The 24,062-nt window shown below is 41.6% G+C and overlaps 1 protein-coding gene across 9 annotated transcripts in view; it reads right to left on the bottom strand.

Annotated features, from left to right (window-relative positions):
• Positions 1-432: 432 nt before the first annotated feature.
• The window catches only part of RAB37 (RAB37, member RAS oncogene family), a 100,604-nt gene continuing 76,974 nt past the window's right edge, over positions 433-24,062 (bottom strand). For 7 of the 9 annotated variants that reach the window (XM_088482604.1, XM_088482609.1, XM_088482606.1 and 4 more), the window contains 8 exons: positions 19,366-19,476; positions 17,988-18,029; positions 7,088-7,154; positions 6,959-7,011; positions 5,030-5,095; positions 3,253-3,309; positions 3,092-3,168; positions 433-1,134 (listed from right to left, as the gene is read on the bottom strand). In XM_088482604.1, coding sequence (XP_088338730.1) covers positions 1,032-1,134; positions 3,092-3,168; positions 3,253-3,309; positions 5,030-5,095; positions 6,959-7,011; positions 7,088-7,154; positions 17,988-18,029; positions 19,366-19,476 — 576 coding nt within the window. In that variant the 3' untranslated portion in view covers positions 433-1,031. Of the gene's footprint in view, positions 1,135-3,091; positions 3,169-3,252; positions 3,310-5,029; positions 5,096-6,958; positions 7,012-7,087; positions 7,155-17,987; positions 18,030-19,365; positions 19,477-19,673; positions 19,696-24,062 lie in introns of those variants that run through there. The other 2 variants (XM_088482613.1, XM_088482607.1) reach the window with 2 other exon arrangements.

Genomic DNA, 24,062 nt, shown 5'->3' on the forward strand with positions numbered 1-24,062 from the left:
TTCTGCACAGAGGTGGTGACAAACATAGGTATTTTGCAGAAGGAAGCGCCAATAGGTGTGGAGACATCAGAACCCTGTGGTTTCAATAAGCATTATTAATTTTAGGCCTGGGCACAGTACCTATAAGAGACTGTGTTCAGGGTCCTTCCCCCATAGTGGTTTCATACTACAAAATATTTACATCTACTTTTTATTGAATTAATAAAGGGTGAATACTCTCTTATGTTAGTGTTCAGACATCTATTTTTTTCACTGGATTATATTGCACTCTTGTGTGATGCCCTGCTTTTGTCTAGGATCACATCATCTTAATGTGATCAGCCTTCATGTTCTGCATGCAGTGTAATATTGTTAGCCCGTCTTTTTATTATCTGGCCATATGTCCTGCTCTGCCTATGCGTGAGTACCAAACAGGACACAAATATAATCATGTCAACATAAAATAGAATTTATTGCATTTAAGGTAACAAACAAGCAGCACACTATATCCTCATTTCTATAGAATTCTATAGTCTGTATCTCACACCAATGCTTGGTGAGCAGGGATTTCCCTGGCGTGAGACGAGACAATAATTACAATAAAACCATTACAATTCTCTATAGCTACAAATGTAAACAAATCTTCATTTTGCAACATACGGTACAATATAAAACAGGAAAAGGAGTAGAGAATTTGGCATTGTTGCATACCATGTATTAATAGGGGTATAAAAGGCTCTTGTAGATCTTTTACCCATGTAAATCTTTTTGGCACAGTTTTCTGATGGCGAGGGGATAGCTCTGTAGGTGGATCCTTAGATCCCACTTGAGAGCAGATGTAACAGTTTTCTGAGCACTACTTTAAAAAAAAAAAAAAAAAAGGCAACAAGGTCCTCATGGGTCCGAATAAAACCATCTAAGAAGGGCCTATGGACATCCTTCATATCCTGAGTTTGGCAGTTTCATGGCTCAAATTGTTTCCACAAATGTACAGTCATTTCTGGATCCAGAGACAAGATTTACTTCACCTGGGGTCACATCCCACTACATTATCAAATTAATCCACAGCAGCTGTTTTTCTTCTTCTGGGATTCAATGTACTGATGGATCTGAAATTTGGGTTCATCCTGATGGCTGGATCTCTGCTTCAGCTCCCTACGTAGGAGGACACAAATTGCACACAACCCAAAATGGTGGCAAAAGAGATTATTCATCCTTATAAATAAGTATTCAACAAAATATATATCATTCCAATGTACTTATCACTTCACAATAACATCCTGGCACCAAAGGGATCTTGCTTTTGCAATGATTGTCAGATTGTGTATTTACAGTATATTGGATTTATTGCTGTTGGTTCTATTGTGAGACCATCAAGCAAAGATGCTAGAAGCTTGTTTATTGCAGCACAGGAATAGTCTATTCTCTCACTGTAGGGTTATATAATATTCTATATTCTTTACTTTACAGCAGGAGGAAACACATCATTAAAATATAACATGAATGCAAGTTATTCTTAGATCAGTGATTCAAAATGATCAATTATAATAGGTGTCATTACAGGCTAGGGATATCACTAGGAGATTAAAGTAAAAATCCTGAAGAATGATGCCAGCTGTCCAAAACTACTGGATTGTTAAAATGAGAAATAAAGGATTCACAGGGAGCGATTCAATTGTTGTGTGGGCTGCGATAATTAATGGGTGACCAGTGTTGCAATTCAATTGTTCTGGGTGCCCATTAATTATAGCGGTCTTCATGCCCTATTAGACCTTGTTTAGCCGTGTAAAATGGCTAAACCCATCTAACTTCCTGGTTAAGGCGCCCAAACTGTGGTTAGGGCACCCTAACCACAGGTTTATCACACATTTTTGCTCACACCCTCTTGAGAGTGCGAGCAGAAATGCCGGCGCTGGTGGTGATCGCACCCAAATGGAGCAACAATTGAATTGCTCTGTGGGGTGCCCTAAAAAAATAGCCACCAAAAAAAAACAATTGAATCACCCCCACAAATTGTAAACGTATCATTAGATGATGAACTTTACAAACGGTTGTCTGTTAATGTAAGGCAGGGATGGGGAACCTCAGGCCCTGGGGCCGTATAAGGCCCGGGGAATCATTTGGTCTGGTCCTCAGAGCTTTTTTCTACTAGCTTCATCTGGCTAGAGGGTGCCTAGAATGGCACCCAGCAGCCAGTATCTATGCAGCAGTGCCGCCTGGAGCATCCTTAGGACCCTTTTGACGGTCACACCGCTGCCCTTACACCTCCCCGACGCATCTTTGGGATGCTCTGGGTATTGCTGTAATCAACGCCGATTGTGGTCCCGCGTGACGTCACATTGAGGGACCGTGGCCTGCACCGGGCCCGCGAATGATGAGAGATATATATATATATATATATATATATATATATATATATCTCAAAATGGCCCTCGACAGAAAAAAGGTTCCCCACCCCTGATGTAAGGGAACAAAGGGCAAAAGAAATTAGGTATTGAAAGAAATAGGAGATACAAAATAAATGAAGGTGAATTAAATGACCAAACAGCTCCCAAACCAATATAGGTCTGCAAAATTTGTAATTAACAAGTCATATCACAAATTCTATGCATGACTCTTAGGGGGTATATTTACTAAAGTGAGAGGTTTTAGAAATGGAGATGTTGCCTACAACAACCAATCATATTCTACTTAACATTTATCTAGTACCTTCTAGAAGATAATAGCTACAATCTGATTGGTTGCTATGGGCAACATCTCCATTTCTAAAAAAATATTTAGTAAATATACCCCCTACTGTAAAATATAAGGAATGCTGTATTCAATTGTTTTTGTATAATTCTAAAACAGTAAAAGTTGTCAGTGTCACACAGCTGTGACTTGTGATGGTAATCTGTGAGGAAGCTTGTATATGGGAGTTGCAGAGGGGAAGTTGTGCCTATAGTGAGCAGTGTTTCTACTCGGCGAGTATAATGTGAGGTGGTAAGAGAGGAATGAAGCAGTGTCAACAATTGAACAGTACTTAATCTCTAGCATGGATGACATATGTCATAAAGTGATATACTGTACATATATTCACACCACTCATATTATAGCTTTCTAATGTACTCACTTAGCTACAGCCATAAATGCCAGTTCCACATTCACACCTGTCTTTGCACTTGTCTCCATGAAGGGAATTCCATACTCCTGAAAATTATACCAAATAATATTAAAGAGAGTGTCCAGGGGAGAGATGGTTAAAGCTATAACATTTTGTAGGTATTTTCTGACCTTCGCCAAGGACTCGCCATCTTCAGTTCTGACAACACGTCCGCTAGTCATGTCACTCTGCAAACCAGATGGTACAGAATTACATATCACACAGCAACACAAATAATCACTGAAGCTATACAATCACAAAGGACTATTTATAGACACCTGTGGTGATTTCTAATCTAAAACTTTCAAAGTTTGTTAACAAAATCATCATACTGTAATAACAAGGACTACAATGAAAACTGTCAGCATAAAGGCTAACGTTACAACAACTAAATGACAATGCAAACAGTTTTTACATCATATTTTATTATTCTAAGGCGGCACAGTACCCCATCCATAAATCTAGTTTATTGACTGTTAAACATTTCATTTGAGCGACTAGGCTACCCATGCTTTATCTCACAAGTTACTAGATCTTCACTTTCAGGTTTACTAAATATAATATAATATATATATATATATATAAATAAATATATATAAAAAAAAGATCCATAAACGGAGGCACTTGTGAGACTGAGTAGTGTAAGGTAAAGCCGTCCTTTAATCCTACGTTTCGGGAACAACTCCCGTCGTCAGGGACATACAGCAGTACTAAAAAACACCAAAACATACATACATATACCCCCAGAGCTGCCCCAATCAACATTGAAACAAGACACCTGTTGCAGAGCGGGCAAGAGAGGTCCCCTCCAGCGCGGCCAGACAGTCCAACGCCGGGTGATGACGTCATCCGCCCGCACCCGCCCCACGTGGTCACCGTCTCAGGTTGCCAAGCAACCCAATGACAAAACATAAACAATAAATCTGTGCAGCAAAAAACATGCCGCACGCAGTTAAAATAATAACATCATACATTTAAAAACATTCAATGACACAAAACGTGACTCCATTGATATTGTGTTCCTTAATATTATCTATACGGACAACAATTTCTAGAGGCAAGACAATGCTATACACATTATGGCGCAACATTTAGGTAGCCAATCCAACAATATTCCAGTGTGTGAATAAATCCTCAGTAACAACCCACCCTGCAACGCAGTATTCAACAAATACAGAAAAACATACAGACATTTACAACCACAGATCAATTATCAACTAGTACCATACTCATAGATCACCAAGATCCCATGAGGGTATCTCACATCAAATGAAACACTTTAAACCCAAAGTTTCGTTAAGGCCTCTAGGGGCTAGAGTGCCCAATTTATGTATCCATCTCGACTCCTTTTGCAGTAGCCTCCTACCTCGATCACCACCTCGCTTAGAGAGTGGCTCATGGTCAATAATAATAGCACGCAGATTCGCCACCCCATGTTTAGCCTGCAAGAAGTGCCTTGCTACAGGCTGGTTGCCATACACAGCATACATTCTATACAGTTTAAGCCTTAGAGCGGTGCAGCATGCTGGTGATCTGATGCTTCCCTACAGAGTGGAGGTACGAAGGGCCACTTGTGACTACTGAAAAAACAAACTGGTTGACCACCACTACCTTTGCCGGACAGGCGAATAGTTATGTACCATACAGATTATATTGCTTGTAATTTATATTCTATTTCTGTGCACTTCAGATAAGGGAATATACAGAACGGCACATTAAAACTGGATAATACTGAAGAGCTGTACATATTTTGTTACCTATAATTATCATTATTCAAAAGGTTTGGTTTACTTAAATGTGGTTTTACAACAGATACCCACATCACGGCTACAGATATTTATGTGCAAGGGACAGTAGAGTGGTTATCACAATTCAGAGAAATGCAGCAAAGCAGGAAGTTGCAGATACCTTGTTGCCGAGCAACATGATGACCACATCCTTGTTTGAAAATTCATGAACCTCTGTAAGCCAGGCCTGAGAAACAACGAGAAAGTCAAAGAAACACAGTCTCACATAAAGAAGAGCTGAACAATAACAATGAGTGGGTGCAAAGTTATAAAGCTTTTGGTAGAATAATAGAGAACAGGTGCGCAGTATAGTCTGTAAGAATTAGTTGTGCTACTGAGCTGCCACACTAAGTGAGATCTGCAACCTACAAAAATAGCAATATGGAGGAAGAAAAGAAAAAAAAAAGTGTAGCGCTAGTAGACAACAATAATAATTTATTAAAATACAATGTCACATACATGCACATAAAACATACATTATTAAACCTGATAGATATCTTGTATATAAAAAGGTACAAGCTGCTGGGGGTGAATAATGTGATAAAGAGTTCCTCCAATTAATTTCCCTGACAAGTATCAGTCCATATCATATGAGTCAGTATATGTACTGTATAAGGACCTCACCCAATCTTGAATCAGCAATGTCCAATCCACTTATGAGGGGGAATGTTTCAAATATTGGCACAGGAGTATTCAGAATAAAGATGGATGGCATATATATGTATTTTTAGGGTGCCGTGGTGTAATTCCCAATTGGGTCCAGACAGCTCACCTCAGCCTCGGATGATCGCTATATGAGTGGTCTCCTTCTCAGATCTCCTGAGACTTCTCATAGCTCACGGCAGAGCACCAGTTAGTTCAGAGGATCCCAAATGCCGTCCGGGAGACTTTGGGATCCTCTGAACTAACTGATGCTCCGCCGTCAATGTGGGTAGGGGAGTATTGTTTCCTAGTCATGTACTGTAAAATCCCTGTAAAGTCTTGGGAAAGTAGAATCTGCATTGCCAGCCATTAAAAAGATGTGACATGGAAGTCTGCCCATGTGACCTTCCCACGTACAGTAGGTTAGGTTTAAATTCCATGATGAGAAGAGACACAGCCAGCATGGAGAAGAAAGGAGACAGGTAAGTGAGACCAGAAGATAGACACAATGAGGAATATATAGGGAAATCAAATGATGTATCAAATCTGAAAAGCCTCTCTTGGGTAATCACACAGTACTCCTAGTCAGTACAATGCAAAGAGTGAGGGGGAGAAGAGGGCAACCACGCACTAATCAAAACACTGCAAATTAGACTGGGCAAAGGTGAAGGCTCTGCAACTGGCATAAGGGAATGCTATTCATACAAAATAGGCGGCACCATATGTGCCACTGCAAATTAGACATGGTAACAGATAAGGCTCTACACAAAAAAGTTTAGGCCAAGTAAGGCATATTAAATTGGACTTCAGATACAGCACTGCAAATTTGAATGGATGCCAGATATGGCTCTGCTGCATATTCGCCCTTTCACAAAATAAGGCGCTACATATTCTACTGATCTGTTCCTAATCTATTTCAGTTTATAATACTGTGTAGGCTGTTATTGTTCCTATTTACAGCTTAATACAAGCAAAAACAAACAGGATAGATTTATTCTAATTGTTTTACAGAAGCCCTGATGTGAGAATCTATTCCAGGGACGTACAGACTGAGGAAGTTGGTAGCTAGATAAGACTGCCATATACAGCTATCATATGTAATATACATCCAAGGAATATATCACTAAACGTAAAACTTATCTTAACGGAGCACTCATAGGCGGTGTTATTATTTTGATGATCATGTGCCTTTAGCTCGTTGTGGCTGTGATAGGATTTTAGGGATTTGACAATGATGCAATCTAGCCTTCTAAAATGGATACTAACAAGAAAACCTTCCTGGGTGCACCAGCAAACCAAAGTATGTGAAATGTATTACACTTGAAGTATAGAGTGTATAGCGTTAGGGTGAGTGCAGAAATAGTTATAGATATACATTTGTAGGCGTTTAGGGAATTCTGTTACATACACGGATGTTGTCAAATGATGTCTTGCTTGTGATGTCATACAACAGGAGGAGAGCTGGGGGTAGGAGAGAACAGTTACCAGCACCAATCAATCTCTGTATGTTTTTCAAAGATCAATAAAATTCACTCACCCTGTGCATCCCTGTAATAAGCATGTGTGACACTCCGAAAGCGCTCCTGACCAGCCGTGTCCCAAATCTGCAGGATATTATGCATGATACATCAGATGGTGCTCCTTATTTTGCATGCTAGTTTTGCACATATAAAGCAGCCAAAGATCTTTGTATGGTTAGTGTCTCATACAGCTATAGTATGTTGATATTACTCAGAAGATACGAAGAGAACAATATCAGAATGTTTTATCCTACACCATGCTACAGCAGAAATACAGAGGGTAGCTGAGAGGTAAGAAAAAAAAAAAAAAAAAAGAGAACATTTTACCAGATAAATACTTCTTCGTCATTTATCAAATAATAAACTGTAACCAATACCCCTTTCAAAACAGAATAAACAAATTACGGGGTCAAACATTTCAACCCGGTAGTTTGATGATCTACACTGGTCCTTTTTTGGTCTGAAAGGGTCAACCTAAGTCGAAAATCCCGGGACTTCGACCCAAGAATTTACCAGGGTCGAAGTCCTGGGATTTTCGACACGGGTTGGCCCTTTCAGACAGAAGAAATACCTATGTTAATGAGCAAAATTACAAGGTTGAAAGGTTCGACCCGGTAATTTGCTTTTCTTTCTTAAGGGGGGGGGGGGGGTACAGGCAGGGACTGAAAACAACCCGGCACGCAAATGCCGGATTTCGGCTTTTTCCTGTCTGAAAGTGGTATAAGTAACAGACACATAAAGGGATTTATCAAAGAGCGTTTTTGCAAAACTGCACATATCTTGCGTGCAGTTTTGAAAACGGCTAAATAGCACAATCATAAAGACACAAAACAAGTAAATGGCAGTTTTTTTTATACCGCTTCCACTGAGATCTGCAGTGTGATCTCTTGCCTCACTAGGTGCAGGGCCTGATTGTGTTTTAGGCTCCTCTTTAAAACCAGACCGATGCTGAATAAAACTGGGCTTTTACTAAACTGAAGTGGATATGTTCCATCTGGTTTTACAATGTAGTTTTGCCTAATTTGCATATAGTTTAGTGGTTTTACATTGCATGCAATTTGTAGTTTCAGTCTCCAAACTACAAGACTGTAAATACTGCGGTTTGGAGCTGAAAACTGCATGCAAGGTTTGGCGGCTTTAAATCCGCACTTTAAAATAAAAATTGACCCATAGCTTTTCCAAATGCACAGGTTTGAAATAAAGTCTTGGTTCCCAGAGTTAGGATGCTGGTCATTAGCTACCAGACCATTCCCTTAGTAATTTTGCATTGTTTGACATGGGACGTAGACAGTGGCGGCTCCAGGGCTGGGGCTGCAGCGCAGGTCAAAATCCAAATAGGAGAGCTACACCAACTGCCAGTGAGTCCCAGCCATCTGTGTTTTAGATGGCAGTTCGTGTGGTTTCCATATTTGAAATTTGGACTGTGCCGCAGCCACCTCTGGAGCCGCCATTGGACGCAGATATGTTTCACCACAGACGTGAATCTGCAGAACACTTCATTCATCAGGTCAGACCCTGGAGGTGGGCATCTCCGTGCACAAGGCAGCGGCTGAGCAATTAGCATATTTCTGCAAGTCCACGGAGCATGGAATCAGTCGCAATGGGATTTGCCCCCATCTCTGAGTAAGGTCCTTAGTCTGACTCCTGCCTCTATGCAAGTCAGAAGTTACCATGGGCTGGTTTGGTTGAAAAAAATTCTTGTAAAGCAGAGATCTTGATCTGATGATATTTTAAATTAAAGTGTTAATAGGTATCCAGCATATATGTACTTTGTTAAGGTCTTGTTCAAGGTTCCTGTGAATTGTATTCCATTCTGTTAAATAATTGCCAGGCTGCACATACAGTATAAAGTGGAGTGAGTGCAGGTAGCTCAACCAATGACTTTATGCCAGTCTGAATACACAGGACTCATGCACACAGGTGCAAAATATACCACAATGGACAAAAAATGGTCCATAGTCTCTTTTTTATGGAACATAATAATCCCCATTGCTTTAAAACAACAGGATATTTAAAAATGTGTTACACCCAGAACCCAAGTATACTGGCACTTTCTATGCCCTGTGTATATCAGACACAAGAACTGGAATTTTATCTGTTCCTTCCGTTTATCAGTTTGCTTGTAGGCTCTGAACACCAGACCAGCATCCTGTGACCGATACCATCATGTTGCATCAAAAAGTTGAATATTAGATGATTTAAGGGAAATCTCTCACCAAATGGGGAACTGAATCTTAATATAAGCAAATATCCTGACTCGCTGACCTATCAACACCCAGCCCAAACCCCTGGACCTAGAAACATGAAATTTGGGGGTATATTCCTTCCATGACCTAAGCACCCACTAAGCAGGAATTTTTTGAAATTCGAGTAACGGGCTGAAAAGGGATAAAATGCTCCCTCTCGACTTAGGTGATTGTGTGACAAAGCAACATGACCCAAGTGCTGCGGGACTGTAAGCTTTTTGTCTGGGACAAGCGCCGGTTCCAGAGGTGTGGCTGCAACACAGTCCAATATTCAAATAGGTGAGCCACACCAACTGCCAGTGATGTTTGGCAGCATTTGGGGTGGCAGTTGGTGGAACAGAAATAGAGTACAGGTCTGTGGACTCGGTAGTGCAAATGGATGATGCAGTCCACTACCCCATGGAGTTCCTCAACACCCTCAATCATCCTTGACTTCCAGCCCCCAAGCTTCTCCTCAAAGTAGGGGTTCCAGTGCTCGAGGGGAGTGGGTGTTCATACCACGCATACCATCAGAGTACCCAGGAGTTCAAGAGGCTGCAGTTCCCCTCAAGGTCTGCCTTACAATGACATTCAACAAGTCCCAGGGGCAGTCGCTGAAGGTGGCAGGGATTGACTGCATCTGACTGGAGCAGGCCACGTAGAACTGCTCATGAGCGAGCTCACCAAGCTTCAATTCATTCATATTAAAATAAAAGTCGAAAAAAAACTGCTTTAAAAAAACGCTCCTTTACTCCAGGGGCATAAAATTAACTAAGCATATAAGTAAAGTTAAAATGGGATGAAGGAAATTAAAATCGTAAATATTTAAAAGGTCTACCCGGGTGAAACCAGGCACGTCAGCTAGTACATTTTAAGAAATTTTTTAGCAGACAGAAAGCACTTACATGTACCACCTTTATGCTTACCTATAAACAAACACTCTAACTACAATTGCAGGTAGTTTGTCGAATTCATAGAATAACACCATTCAGCGGCCAACAAAGCAGTGCCCACGGGAGTAAAAGTTGAGGGCAGTGAGGATAACTTCTTTATTGATCATATTCATTGAGTGTTTCATTTATTTTAACTAGTGACCCGCCCGCCTTCGCACGGGAGCAATTTAATCTCGACAAAGCCCCCTGCATCTCATAACAAGCTACACTATATGTCACCACAGTTCCCTGCATCTTACCCTGCTTTTCACTCCTGTCCCCTGCATCTCCCCAGTGTCACCACAACCCCCACAGCTGCTGCCCTGCAGCTAGCTGGGTCTCAGCCACTGGGATGTACTGGGAAGGGCATGAGGATCATGAATGAGATATTTTGTATTGCAGTTACCGTAAGCATTATCAGCAGCAAGTCCCCAGGGCTGGGGCACCTATGCCTATTTCCTCAGCTTCCATGCACACCCCTCCCCAACTTCAGAACATGGCGATGAGCAATGTACTTTGCACAATGTACCCTGTATTTCCTTGGCTTCCTGTTGAGCCTACTCGCTGTGGTGCCCCTGTCCGAGAACAGTGCTGACTTCCATGGGAGGTTCCTCCTGTTCACAGAGGGTGTGTGGCTGAGTGGGAACATCACGCTTGAGAGGGAGCACTTCATGGTAGAGGAGTGGTGGCTAGAGTGTGTCTGCCTCAGATGTGACCCTGCTCAGTCCCCGACTCACTCCCCTCCCTGGGCTGCTCTGAAGCAACAGGGCACATTGCCATTTCTGACTGATTCTCACCGTCTCAGAGAGCCAGAGCACAGCCCTCCAGCAGCAGTCACACACAGAACAGTTTTTTTCTGTGACTTGTTTCATTCCAAGCCTCAATTTCAAATGCTATCTTGCTGTCTCAGCACCATGGCCAGCTCCTATACAGCAGCTTGGTCTAAGCTTTTTTTTCTGTGACTTGCTGCACTAAAATCATCACTGCTCGGCTCCCTTTTGTCATATATGAATGGTTCATACACCTAAACCTCTCTCAACCAACCCCCATGAAAATCTGTCTAGTGGTTAAAAGCCACATACACACTAGACGATATCTATGAACGATATGGACGATAACTATCAGTAATATTGTTCAGTGTGTATGCAGTGAACGACCAACGTTGTGAACTCCCGCGGGTCATTAACAATGTCTTTTGTCATCCGTACATGCAGGCCAATCGGACGATATCATCAAGAATTGCCTGTTCAGAGATGTGGCAGGATGACTTCACTGAAAGATATCTTTAACGATATCTTTGTGTGTACACCCAATATTGTTTGTCATGCACTACAGAAAGTTCAAGGGAAATCTTTCACCAATATAGGTTATACAGCACATCGTCTAATGTGTATGAGCCTTTAGAGATTAGCCCGGACAGACAGACCCCTAAACTGGGGACTTTATTATTAAACGAGGTGAGAGTCAAAAATTATCCACACTTTGGCTGTAAAATTTATTTTAAACAACTTTCAGAAAAGACAAAAACATTATTTTTCGACAATCTCCCTGCTTTCCAATACTTTTACTTTGTCCATCTGTCAACAATCTTTCGTATTCCCGCATTAAAAAAGGTTTTAGGCTGAGCAGCGAGTCACAATTGCACAAATATCTTCACCTCTTTATCAGACGTGAATCTTCGTCCTTAGGGCTTCTGTCAGGGGAACAAGCAGGTGATGGTCCGATGGGGAAAGATCAGGACTATAGGGAGGATACTTTAATACCTCAAAACAAAATTTTGAGAGAGTCAGCGTTGTGGATGTGCATTCTCATGCAACACCACAACACCCTTGGATAGCAGTCCTCTGCGTTTTGTTTGGCCCTTGAGAATCCCAGAAAACTGTAAGCATCAATTTTTCAGCTGATGGTTGACTTTTGAACTTTTTCTTGGTCGACAATTGAGGAAGTTTCCATTCCATACTCTGCCGTTAACTCTTAGGCTCGTAGCGATGAATCCACGTCTCCTCACCAGTAATGATTCTTTTTAAGAAACTTTCATCTTCCTTAGATTATTGGTCCAAATATTGTTTGCAGATGTCCAAAACGCTTCTGTTTGTGCTTTTCCGTGAGTTGTTTCGGTACCCATCTCGGAAAAACCTTTTGAAACCCAAGTCTGTCATGGATTATTCCATAGGTAGAGCCATGGCTAATTTGCACATAGGGCGGTATTCAATTAGTTTTGCATCCATGATAAAAGTTTCGCCTGCCCGACTTTCCGCCTTCATTGCGTGTTTTGGACGCAGAAACTTATCGTGCACGCTCCCGCTATTCGCCCTATGCAATTCCAAACCTCGCGAAAACGGCAAGCCGCGAAGTCGGAACAGGCGGAAAGTGTTGTCAGAAATGGGAAAAACAGCCTAAACCCCCCCAAAAGATGCACGAACATTGAGTATCAATTTAGATGTGCCCGAATAGCCCTAATAAAAGCTGTTTGGGGTACTTAAGTTGTTTCATTAGCTTTTTATTAGCGTCTTTGCACAAGTGGCGAAGAATGGCTTTAAGTAGTATTTTTTGGTGAAATAAGTAGTCCAGTCAAATTTGGGGTACTTGAAAGTGGGTGCTAGCATTTTAAAGTCTCTAAAGTTAAAAAAACGTGAAAAACGCACCAGTTGCAAGCACCTGCAATTAAAAAAAAAAAAAAAAAAAAAAAAACAACAACAACACTTGACCCATCCTTGCAGACCCCAAAAAGTCTATTTCGCCAGTTTTTATGCTTGTCCCCCCACTTTTTACTTTTTCACCCCCAAAATGAAAGTACTTTTTGGTGTGTTCAATTTTTTTCCAGAATTTTTGACACTGTTGTCCTTTGGGGGGCTGTCCCAAGTGTTTTGAGTTTCCCCTCCTTTGCACCCCAAAATAAAAAATGTTGCACTTCTTTTCTCCAGCTACTCAGAGGCGAATCTTTTTTGCCTATTACTTTGCATTGACTTTCCGCGTACACGAAAAGCGGCTGGAATTGAATACGGACATAAGTTTCCACCACGTGAAAAGCCGAGATCGGCGATTCTTTTCCGTGGATCTCGGATTTTCGCGTCTAATTGAATACGGCCCATAATCCACTGTCACTCGTCTATCCAACAGAATCAGTTCATGTGCATGCTCAATGTTCTCATCAGTCGTGGAGGGGCGTCCGGCTCCTTCACATCTGACACTTGTGCGACCTTCTTTGAACGTCTCTATCCATTCATACACTTCTTCGCGACAAAACACTTTCTCCATACTGTGCACAATGTCTTCGATAAATATTGGCACCAGACACACCCTCGGACCACAAAAAACTAATCAGTGCACACCGCTCTTCTTTTGTGCAAATTGCAAGTGGGGCAGCCATTTTTTCTTGCACTGCATGTAACATGTTCAAACCTGCACAGCAGTGACTGGGGAGACAGCGACCTAGTATGGAAAAAGTTGATAAGACAGTGCGGCCAACATAAGTTTTAATATAACTGGAGTGCAGATAATTTTTGACTCACCCTCGTATAATAGATAGAAGTATTAAAAACATAATGTTGTACTTAATGGTCACATAATCTGGAAATAAATGAATGTGTGCGAGCCTGTTCAAATGCATCATGATTAATTATGAAAGCAAAGTTGCCAGAAGTGGAGACTGTGGCTTTATGCCAGTTTTAGACAGGTTTTTTTCCTTCTAAGATCACATCACAACATATACTCTACCTTTAGCCTCTAGTTTCAAACAGGATGTAGTCAATAGACCTGTGGACTAAATGCCGCTGGTCTATATCGCAACTGTGGAAGCCAGACAGGGGACTAAAGATAGGCATCGGTATTTCGATGCCTACCTTAATCCCAACACCTGAATACCGAAGGATGCCGGACCGAGGCAAGTGCGGACGTCCTTAGCAGTTAGCTGTGGAGGGGGGGGGGGGGTTAGGTTTAGGCCTCCCCGGGGGGGATTTAGGGTGAGGCACCCCCCCCCCGGGGAGCATTAGGCACCACTGGTGGTAGGATAGGGTGAGGCACCCATCCCAGTACGGTTAGGTTTAGGCTGCGGGAAGAGGGGGAGGGGTTAGGGTTAGGCACCACCCCGGGAGTTTTAGGGTTAGGCACCCCCAAGGGAGAGTAGGGTTAGTATACTTACCTGCGCAGTCAGGATTCTCCTGCTGTCGGGCTTGTACTGTCGGTATTTCACCCGGCGGCTATTAAGCCGCCGGGATTTCATACCCAACCCCTTACAAACACACAGAATTAATCCTGAAACTATGTAAGAAGTCCACTTCCATTTCCCCATCTACCTATACTGCTCAATCCCCTGCCCGCCCAAGCCAACTACACTACACCAACCCTCCACAAGTTTCAAGACACAGTATACATGGCCACAGGACTATTCTTTTTGCAGTTAACAAGTGGAGAGAGACACTTTATTTACAAATATTTAGTAATTAGAATCCCTCCTTTGGCAGGTTTAATCAACTGGTGAGGGGATATACAGTTACATTAGTTATATTCTTTAAAATATTTGTAGGGATAAACCGTAATAGTAAAAGGAATCATTGGGCTTCACTCACTTTGTGGCAGTTCTAGTGGTTGCAATAAACTGACTTGCTATCCTGATTCTGATAAAAGTGTTTACAATTTAAAGGGTTAATATTTGTATTTTCTGTGTGAGGACTTTAAGAAGCCAAGAACAATAATCCGGGGCAACGGACGTTGTAAATATTGTTTAGTAGTAGAGCAACATACTCTGTTTTAATTAGTTTAAAAGTTTTTGGTTCATTTTTTTTAACTTGATGTAAAGTCTTAGAATATTTGGATGTATTGGCTTAATGTGGATGTCTGATTGTATTTAGCATGTGGCCTTCCTCCAGAGTATCAGTCGCCAGCCTGTGCCTCCCTCCAATGTAAATCAATTACCTACCTGTGCCCCCTTCAAGGTAAATCAGTACCAGCCTGTGTTCTCCAACAAAACAATCAATAACACAGCTATGTCTGTTAAAGGCTACATTTAGTGCATCTGCTGGGAATCATTAGCATTAACAGGTTACTAATATTTAACTATACCAGGCTCAATAGTCAGGGTTCTAGAATTTACAGAAGGAAAGGCGGCTCAATAGTCAAATCATGCTCTCGTTCCTCTGTAATAAAATCATGCTCCAGCTCCTCGGTAATTAAATCATGCTCCCGCTCCTCAGTGATAAAATCATGCTTCAGCTCCTCAGTGATAAAATCATGCTTCAGCTCCTCAGTGATAAAATCATGCTTCAGCTCCTCAGTAATAAAATCATGCTCTCATTCCTCTGTAATAAAATCATGCTCTCATTCCTCTGTAATAAAATCATGCTCTCGTTCCTCTGTAATAAAATCATGCTCTCGTTCCTCTGTAATAAAATCATGCTCTCGTTCCTCTATAATAAAATCATGCTCCTGTTCCTCTGTGATAAAATCATGCTCCTGCTCTTTGAGAAATTCATGCTTTTGTTCCTAAATAAAATTATATTCCCCTTCCCGAATAATAAAATCATGCTAAATCCTCAATAATTAAATCATGCTCTATTTTCTCAATATTGAAATCAAGCTCCATTCCTCAATTACATCCCCCCCATCCCCATGAATAGTAATTTGTTTTTGCCACCCGGAAAAGGACTGCTTCGTAATTACTTGGTCCAATAATAGAGAGTAGGTAGGAAGAAAGTAACCCATACAAACTGTCTCAGGAGCACTCAATGAAAAAATAATTGAGTTCCAGCGAACCCTGGCGGTCAATCCGGAGTTGCCCCTTATCTGTGATTGGCTGAGCGGTGTAAGAGACCACTATTTGTGGTTGCACAATATTTTTTTATTTGTTTTACTCCCCTGGTACACAGTATTGCTGGTACTCCCAAGATGACAGTGTACTATTGTTTTGACGGCTGCACCTAGAGGACCAGCCAGATGCTAAGGAGGGGAATCTGTCTTATTTAGTGTTTTAATTTCTAACAGGCAGGATGACCAAAATCACATAGGGTTTGAGATATATCACGGGTCACAACCAGGTATTCATTTTATTTTGCACTAATAAGTGTCAGTTTGCAGCTTCATGGGACAGTTTGTTTTCCAGTTAGATATTCAAATTGCAAAAACGGTTTGCAACCATGCGTTTTTCATTCATGAGCTTCAATGTGCGGTTTAGCCTTTAGTAAAACGTTACCATTGTCGCTACCTCCATGAACTGAGTCTAGTAAAACACAGAGAATCTCTGCCACATTGACCCTAGTGTTAGAACAAAAGGCTGATTAGATAGATAGATAGATAGATAAAACAAACTGAAGAATCATAAAAAGGTGCATTATAAATGGTTACTCTTTTCCCTGCATAATGCCCAGAAGTTAAAAATATATTTATTCTACTAAGGTACCAAACAAAAACCCGATCGGTTTAAAAAAAAAAAAAAAAAAAAAAAAAAAAAAAAATGAAAATTACCTCAGTACAGTAAAAACTAAAATGAGATTTCAGCTAAGAAAATAAAAAAATGGTTGGGGTTCATGTGGTGTAATTTTGGCATGGACCCCTGGTAGCCAAGGGTTAACAAATAAGAGAACTGGAAGCGGACTGCAAGATATTGATGACAGCTGCCGAAGGCACTTCCAATTAACATCAAGCAAATGGAGGTCTAAGCAATTATTATGGGAGTAATACATTATACATAGCCACAGGAAGGAAGTACTCCTACGATACTAGCCACAAGACTAGAGACATGCTTTAAAAGGAATGGGTACATCCCCTTTAAACACCTATCCCAGTTTGGGGGGCTGCTTTATGATTGCAATGTGCAATATAGCTAGGATCAGATTGCAGTTCTCCTTTATATACATTCGCCATTAGTTGAGTGGGCTGCTTTAGATGACTAGCCACCAGATTCTAGGTATTGTTAATAATCTAGGTACCAGATTAACGGCCTACTTTATACACATGGTGGCGCATTTGCCATCATGGCTGCCTCAAAGTGCTGGGTCATGGATTGAGTCTGACAAAATGAACACTAGTATATGTTTTTGCGGTTGGGAATGTAAATAGCAGGGCCATAACTAGGCTAGTGCGACCAGTGCCATGGCACTGCACGGGGCACTGTTTGGGCCTGTCAATTTTCCTGTTTATCATTCTCCCTTGCAGCTTCCTCTTCTTTTATCCCCAGTATCTCTTGGCCTCCCCCATCTCTTCCCCATGAGGCCATGGCCCTTTTTCAGGTGTCTATATTTAAAAAAATGGGGGTGGGCACCAATGCTCTCTCTGGCAAAGGCACCAAAAAAGTCTAGTTACAGCTCTGGTAAATTGTAGGGGAAATAAATCCTAAGATTCACTGGGGACGGATGTGAATGATTTAATAAAACATGGAACAACATGTATGCGCTATATAAAAGGTGCACATTATAGCAAGATACATTTTAGGTCTGCTCTATGCACAAGCAGTTTGAAAGATAGTTTTATATACAAGCAAAAATTCAGGAGTCTGCTTTGTACACTAACAACTAAAATTGCCTCTGGATTTTCCCCCCTGTAACCATAATAGACTCTTCTATTAAACGGATACCCAGAATGTAGATTATTCCATGAGTTTGACTCTATATATTTGCCACCAGAATGGGGCTTTGTACATTAGTAAACAGAAAAAGGGGACAGTCAGGCATGGTCTTACTTTTCAGGCCTATTGATTTCTAATTGTGTCACTGTTCATACAATGTATACACATGATTTACAACTACAATTAGTTACAAGCCCCTTACCTGCAAGTTGACCTTTAATCCATCCACAGTAATCACTTTGTTCTGCAGAGAAGACAGATACGGTGAGTCAGGATTGATATGCACGATTCCCATCACACACATAAGATAATTATACTGCATACAGTGATGTGATCTCAAAACAGTTCCTACATAGATGGTCATGGGATCAAATATGACCACATGGTGTCATTGTCCAGGCAATGAACAATAACAATTACATCTGGTCATGTATACTGTATGTATCATGCATAGTATGGGTAAATCCCTGCTGTTTGGCTGCTCACAACACTAGAGGAAGTAGCTGCATCCATCGACGTACAGAGATTTAGGCAAATTAAATAACCAGATCATGTTTCCCCGTTCACCATGCTGAATAATGCGCTTTGGCACAGTGAAATAAGTAAAAGTTTCTCAAGGAGTAACAGAACTTGAAACAATCAAATTAGTTTAAAAAAGGGAGAATGACAGGTTTTCAGTGGCAGATACAGATTTTTAACACAAACCATCAAAAGCTGCCAGACATCAGCAACAAAAATAGAAAAGCTAAGCTATAGCAAAAATTTATTTTGAATTTCACAATAAATTTTGATCTACGACAGCATAGATCAGGAAAAGATTTCAGAATGCAGAATAAAACGTGTCAAGAAGCAACTACATCGCAAGTACATCCAAGTGATTCCAAAATTAAACAAAATCCAAAATCAGTAATACCCCTTTCACACAAGCCCCAGCTTTAACTCGTCTCAGACCCTGGTTGAAGCCAGAGTTTCAGCACTTACCCCCTTTCACGACTGGTTAATGGACCCGGGAATGCCTTCACACTGGACCTGGGTCTTTCAGTGACCGGGGCCTTCCGTTTAACAGTGGACGCTTGAAGAGGAGGATATCTCCAAACACTACTGTGTCCGCCAATCAACTCCTTTTAGGTATGACCCAGGTATTCATGACCCGGGTCGCACCGTTCACACTATGGGTGACCCGGGTTAGTCCCGGGAACAACTTGGTACCGAGCAGGATCGGGGACCCGAACATAGACCCGGGTCGTTTATGTTCACACATAAGCCAAGACTCGGGTCCAGCTGCAAGCCCCGGCAAAACCCCAGGTTAACAGTGCATGTGTGAAAGGGGTATACACAATAGAAGCCAGAGATAGGGAATTCTCAGTCAAGAAATACAAGAGTTTAATTTCATACATCCACTGTGCATTCTCACAAGTTAAAGCAATAGTCATGGAAAAAATGATAGCAGTAGTGTTAGAAATACGTAGGTTACAGATATTTCATAACACAGTATAAGGTAAAATGAGCTAAGCAAGGGAAGCAGACATGAAATACTGCAAAGAGCCCAAAGACTAAAACACCTGGGAGGGGACTCTCACCCGGAAATCAATGCCCACAGTTGCCAGGAAGGTGCCTGAGAGAAACGCCCCATCTTTAAATTGGATGAGAAAACAGGTCTTTCCAACACCAGAATCTCCTAGCAGCATAACCTGTGAGACAATAAACACCTGTTACCTCAACATGTGGCATGGATATACATACTCATGGATTTATATACCATGCCACTATGGTCATTATGTTGGCCTGTGATCCCTAAGGGCTGCCAAATACATCAACAGTGAAAATTAAATCATTAAGTTTAAATTTACAGACCAAATATAAAAATATTTCTTCAAAGTCAACATACCACAGCAGCTGGGTTTTTTTTCCAGTCAACTACGCTTCGTATTAGGTCATATGGCCCTTTTCGCCAACTAGTACAGCAGTGGTAGTTGTTGCCTTGGATTACGGCCTTTTGGAAGATTCTCGTAGACTACTCTATACCAAGGCAGCAGGCAGATTTCAGATCTGTAAGCTGTTGCCAAAATGCCAGGGGAATTATAAAAAAAATAAAAAAATAAATTAGTAGGGCGTCAGACCTTTGCTGTGTGCTAGAGGAGGCCCGACAACCTTTGGCTCACCACGTGTTGTGAAATTACAAGTCCCAGCATGCTTTGCCAGATCACTGGTAGGATATATTGGGACTTGCAGTTTCCCAAAACACCAAGAGCCACAAAATGCGCAGGCCTCTGCTAGATGGAGAAATGGCAGAAGCTACATCCTCATACAGTGTTGCCATTGTATGGGTCTTTGTAACTTAAAAGGTTATTGCTGCTCTCATGAATGAACCAGTAAATAAATAGGACTTCATTAATCTACATTAAGAGTCACTTACCTGTTTAGCTAGTTACAGATGTGAGCCCCTCACAGTAATGCCTAGCTTCTATTGAAATGTTTTACCTTGGGTGCCCCTTTCGGGTTTGGTATAAAAAGGTCAATAGTAAAAATAATGACATTTAGAAGGATAATACCCAAGGTCATCTGGTTCTGAATGTCGCCAGCCAATATGGTCATTAGGTTGACCATCATTCTGTAGGTATGTAATTAGGTTGACAGGGTTAAATGGTCAACACATTTATATGTCAACACATGGATTTTTTTAAGCCTAACCCTAAAAATCATAATAAAACAACATGTCGACATGTTAAATGTTGACCCTCTGAATGTGTCAACCATTTAACCCTGTCAACCTAAATACATGTTTACAGAATGATGGTCGACGTAATGACCTTGTTGACCTTTAGACTATCGACATTCAGAAACCAGAGAAGATGGTCTCTGGTTCCAATTATATGAACCAGAACAAAATTATTGAATGAATAGTTAATTTTTATCTAGGATGAGTCATAAATACTGCTGCAACTGATAAAATATTTTTAAATATTAAATGTGATGTTTTAATTATAACGTGATTAACATAAGAGTGCCCCCACAAAGGAATCACCTTTCTTTCTCTCTGTTTCCTTGCTGAGAATCACGTCTCTATATGACATTCAGAATGTGTGGACCTTTTTATGGTCGACCAATCGACCGGTATCTGTCCCTTTCATAGCATCAGTCACCTAAAAATAGCCTAGCCGTTACCATCAACTAGAGAACAGTTGCAGCCAGTAAGCGATTTGTAGCAGATTCATCCTTAGATCATGCACACAATGAATATGTTAAATTTAATACATTTAGGTTGGATTTAAATATGTTGATGGTAGTGTAAAAATATCCATTTCCTAATTTGCTGTTTCTAGGAAAAGCAATGTCGACACGTTTTTTTTTTTCATGATTTTTAGGGTTAGACTGGGTCTGCAATGGAATAAGGTTTGGTTCCTACTTCGGAGACCAGCGGTTTATTTATGAAGTTTCAGGCTGTAAAACACGACACATCTGTTGGTGTTTATGCCAGATATTTAAAAGGGCATTGGTTTTACTAGCAAGACACGGCTAGTAAAAGCATTGCCCTTTTAAATATCGGGTATAAAAAGAAAAAGTACTTTGTAAATAAACCCCCAGGGCCCATTCCAGGCTTGATAGCAACCTCAAGTTAACTTGAAGATCTCCAGAGACAGGTAAACAAATGGTCATGTCCAGCCTGATAAGCAGGTGACTTTAGAATGCAATAGTGTGAAGATGTACAAAAAGGCTATTTTTTAATAAATGGTAATTTTAATAAATACAAGTATGGCAAGAATTTAACACTGTACGCATCATACAAGTGTTAACATTCCCGAAGAATTATTCTTCTTCAAGACACAGATTTAAGAGTTGTGGGCACATGGCCTTATTCAGAGATGTATGGGAATCGGTATGATATGCCGGCTGTCGGGATGCCTCCTGTCAGAATACAGACAGCGGCATCCCGATTGTTGGTATCCTGACAAGGATGGGTAAGTATACTTACTCTCCCCCCCCTAGCCTTCTCTTCTGGTAGCCTAACCCTAACCCTCCCCATTAGTTCCTGAACCTAAGTCCCCCTCCTTCGTGGCCTAACCTTCCCCTATTAGTGCCTAAACCTAAACCCCCCAGTGGTGCCTGACCCTAACCCTCCCCCTTAGTGCCTAACCCTAAACCTCCCCCTAGGGGTGCCTAAGCCGAACCTCCCCCCCAAAACCTAACTGCCCTAACCCTCCCCCCCCCACGGCTAAGAGGATGGGCACCCCAGACTTACCTCGTTCGGACATCAGTCTGTCTGCTTTCCGGCATCGGGATTAAGATAGGCGTCAGCATTTCGACGCCTACCTTAACTCCCTTGTCGGGATATCAGCATCGGCATTTAGACCGGCGGCCGCGACTACATCCCGATGTATGCTATGGTTAGCATGCATCTATCTACAATGGTGAGTGGTCTGTGCATGTGTAGAACAGGTGCTGTGACCTCACCCCCCCAAGCCGCTGCATGATTAATATGCTGCAGCATTTGTGGGGCGGAGTGGGGTAGTTGTTAGCCACCATTTTCCCAGGGGAGGCAAGGCCAGGGTCGGCATTGGTGGATGCAGATCTCCCGGCCTTGCAGGCCAGGACCCGGTCAGGTTGCAGTAAGCTTCAGATAACGCAGCATGGCCAAAGGAGCAACCATCCGACGCGATGATGATCTCAGCCTGCGACCTTGGTCGCAGCACTGGGATCGCTGATGCAGCAAGGAGGGGGTCAGTTTCCTACAGACACCTCCTGACGCATTTGCATTTTAGATGGACAGATTCCTAAAGTGTGGAAATCGTGATATCACAGATTACACAATGTAAATTACCAGATTGTTTGGAACAGTCACTGGAGTTAGTAATCACCAACCTGTCACTGCACCAAGCACCTAGTAGACAGAAGGTGAACACTGCTAAAATGTGCTCTGAAAAAGTATAGTTTTTATATACACTAAGAATATATTTGCTATTTGTAGATTTTAATTCGATTAAACAGGCAGAGCAATCTATTGATAGAGCGATAAAGAAAACAGATCATATAGATTCCTTAGATCAAATTAGTAATTCCCCAGATGTTTGCCGTGGAACCCTGGGGTGATGTGGAGCCCTTGCAGGGGTGTCATAGGTTGGTGGTCAAGGACCAAATCAAATTTTTATGGGCAATATCAGTGCAGTTGGCTGCCAACAGGGCTGTACAGAGCCAGCCCAAGCCCAGTTACACTTGGGGGCATGGCTATAAAAAAATATTTCCCCTCAGCCAGAGGCAAATCCAGCAGGGGGGCGATCACTCCTACTGCACAGGCAGAGAAGAGTTCCTAATGCAGCCCAGCACACAGAAGGGGGGAGAAAGAAAAGGAGAAAAGAGAAAAGAAAAAAAAAAAAAAAAAAAAAAAGAGATGGTGTCGGACCCGGGGCCCTCCGACAGACCCGGTCCCAGGTATTTGGTACCCACTCTCCTCCCCCTCTCGGCACCCCTGGCTGGCAATCATAAAATATGTAGACAAAGCACAACCCTGAAAAAACACTGAGCGCAAAACAAATCCGGTAAGTGAGTCAATCAGCCTCCAATAATCCGGAAAAAAAGTTCAAATATATAGGTCTCTGAAGTGAGTAGGAGGGTGAATGTTTCCACAAGGAACCTTTTTCGAATCTTCCACAAATCTTTAATAAACCGGTACGGATGTAAAATCTTCAATTATCTCTCAAATCAATGTTCCATATAAAATGTAAACAAAGAGAGCCAACATAGCGTAATCCAAATAATTTTAATACGGATAAATTTCATAAAATCCAACGAATTTCCACAAGAGAATGAAATAAATATAACCACCAATGAGGGGAAAATATAACCACCAATGAGGGGAAAACAAACGTACCAGAAGGTGGGGGTGTAAGCAGTATTACACCTAACACAGCATAGAAAGCTCACTCCCTGGGATCAGGCATCTGGGGTCCCTTGTCAGTTTAGGAGTATTCTGCCTGTATTCCAACCTTCCAGATTGGCTGCTTGAAGTCCCATAAACCAACGCGTTTCAACTTTCAAAAAAGTCTTTATTAGGTATGGTGGTGTACTAGGCAGACAGGACTTAAATACCAAATGCTGCGTTAGGCTGTGTGTTCCAACACCTGGAGCAGTCGTCAGAGGGTTACATAGGAACACTAGCCTGTGTGTGCAGCATAGTATTGGAATATTCTGCCTGTACTCCAATCTGGAAGGTTGGAATACAGGCAGAATACTCCTAAACTGACAAGGGACCCCAGATTCCTGATCCCAGGGAGTGAGCTTT

This window comes from Taudactylus pleione, unplaced genomic scaffold (genome assembly GCF_031769625.1).
Source record: "Taudactylus pleione unplaced genomic scaffold, aTauple2 ptg000290l, whole genome shotgun sequence".
NCBI classification, from domain to species: Eukaryota; Metazoa; Chordata; class Amphibia; order Anura; family Myobatrachidae; genus Taudactylus; species Taudactylus pleione.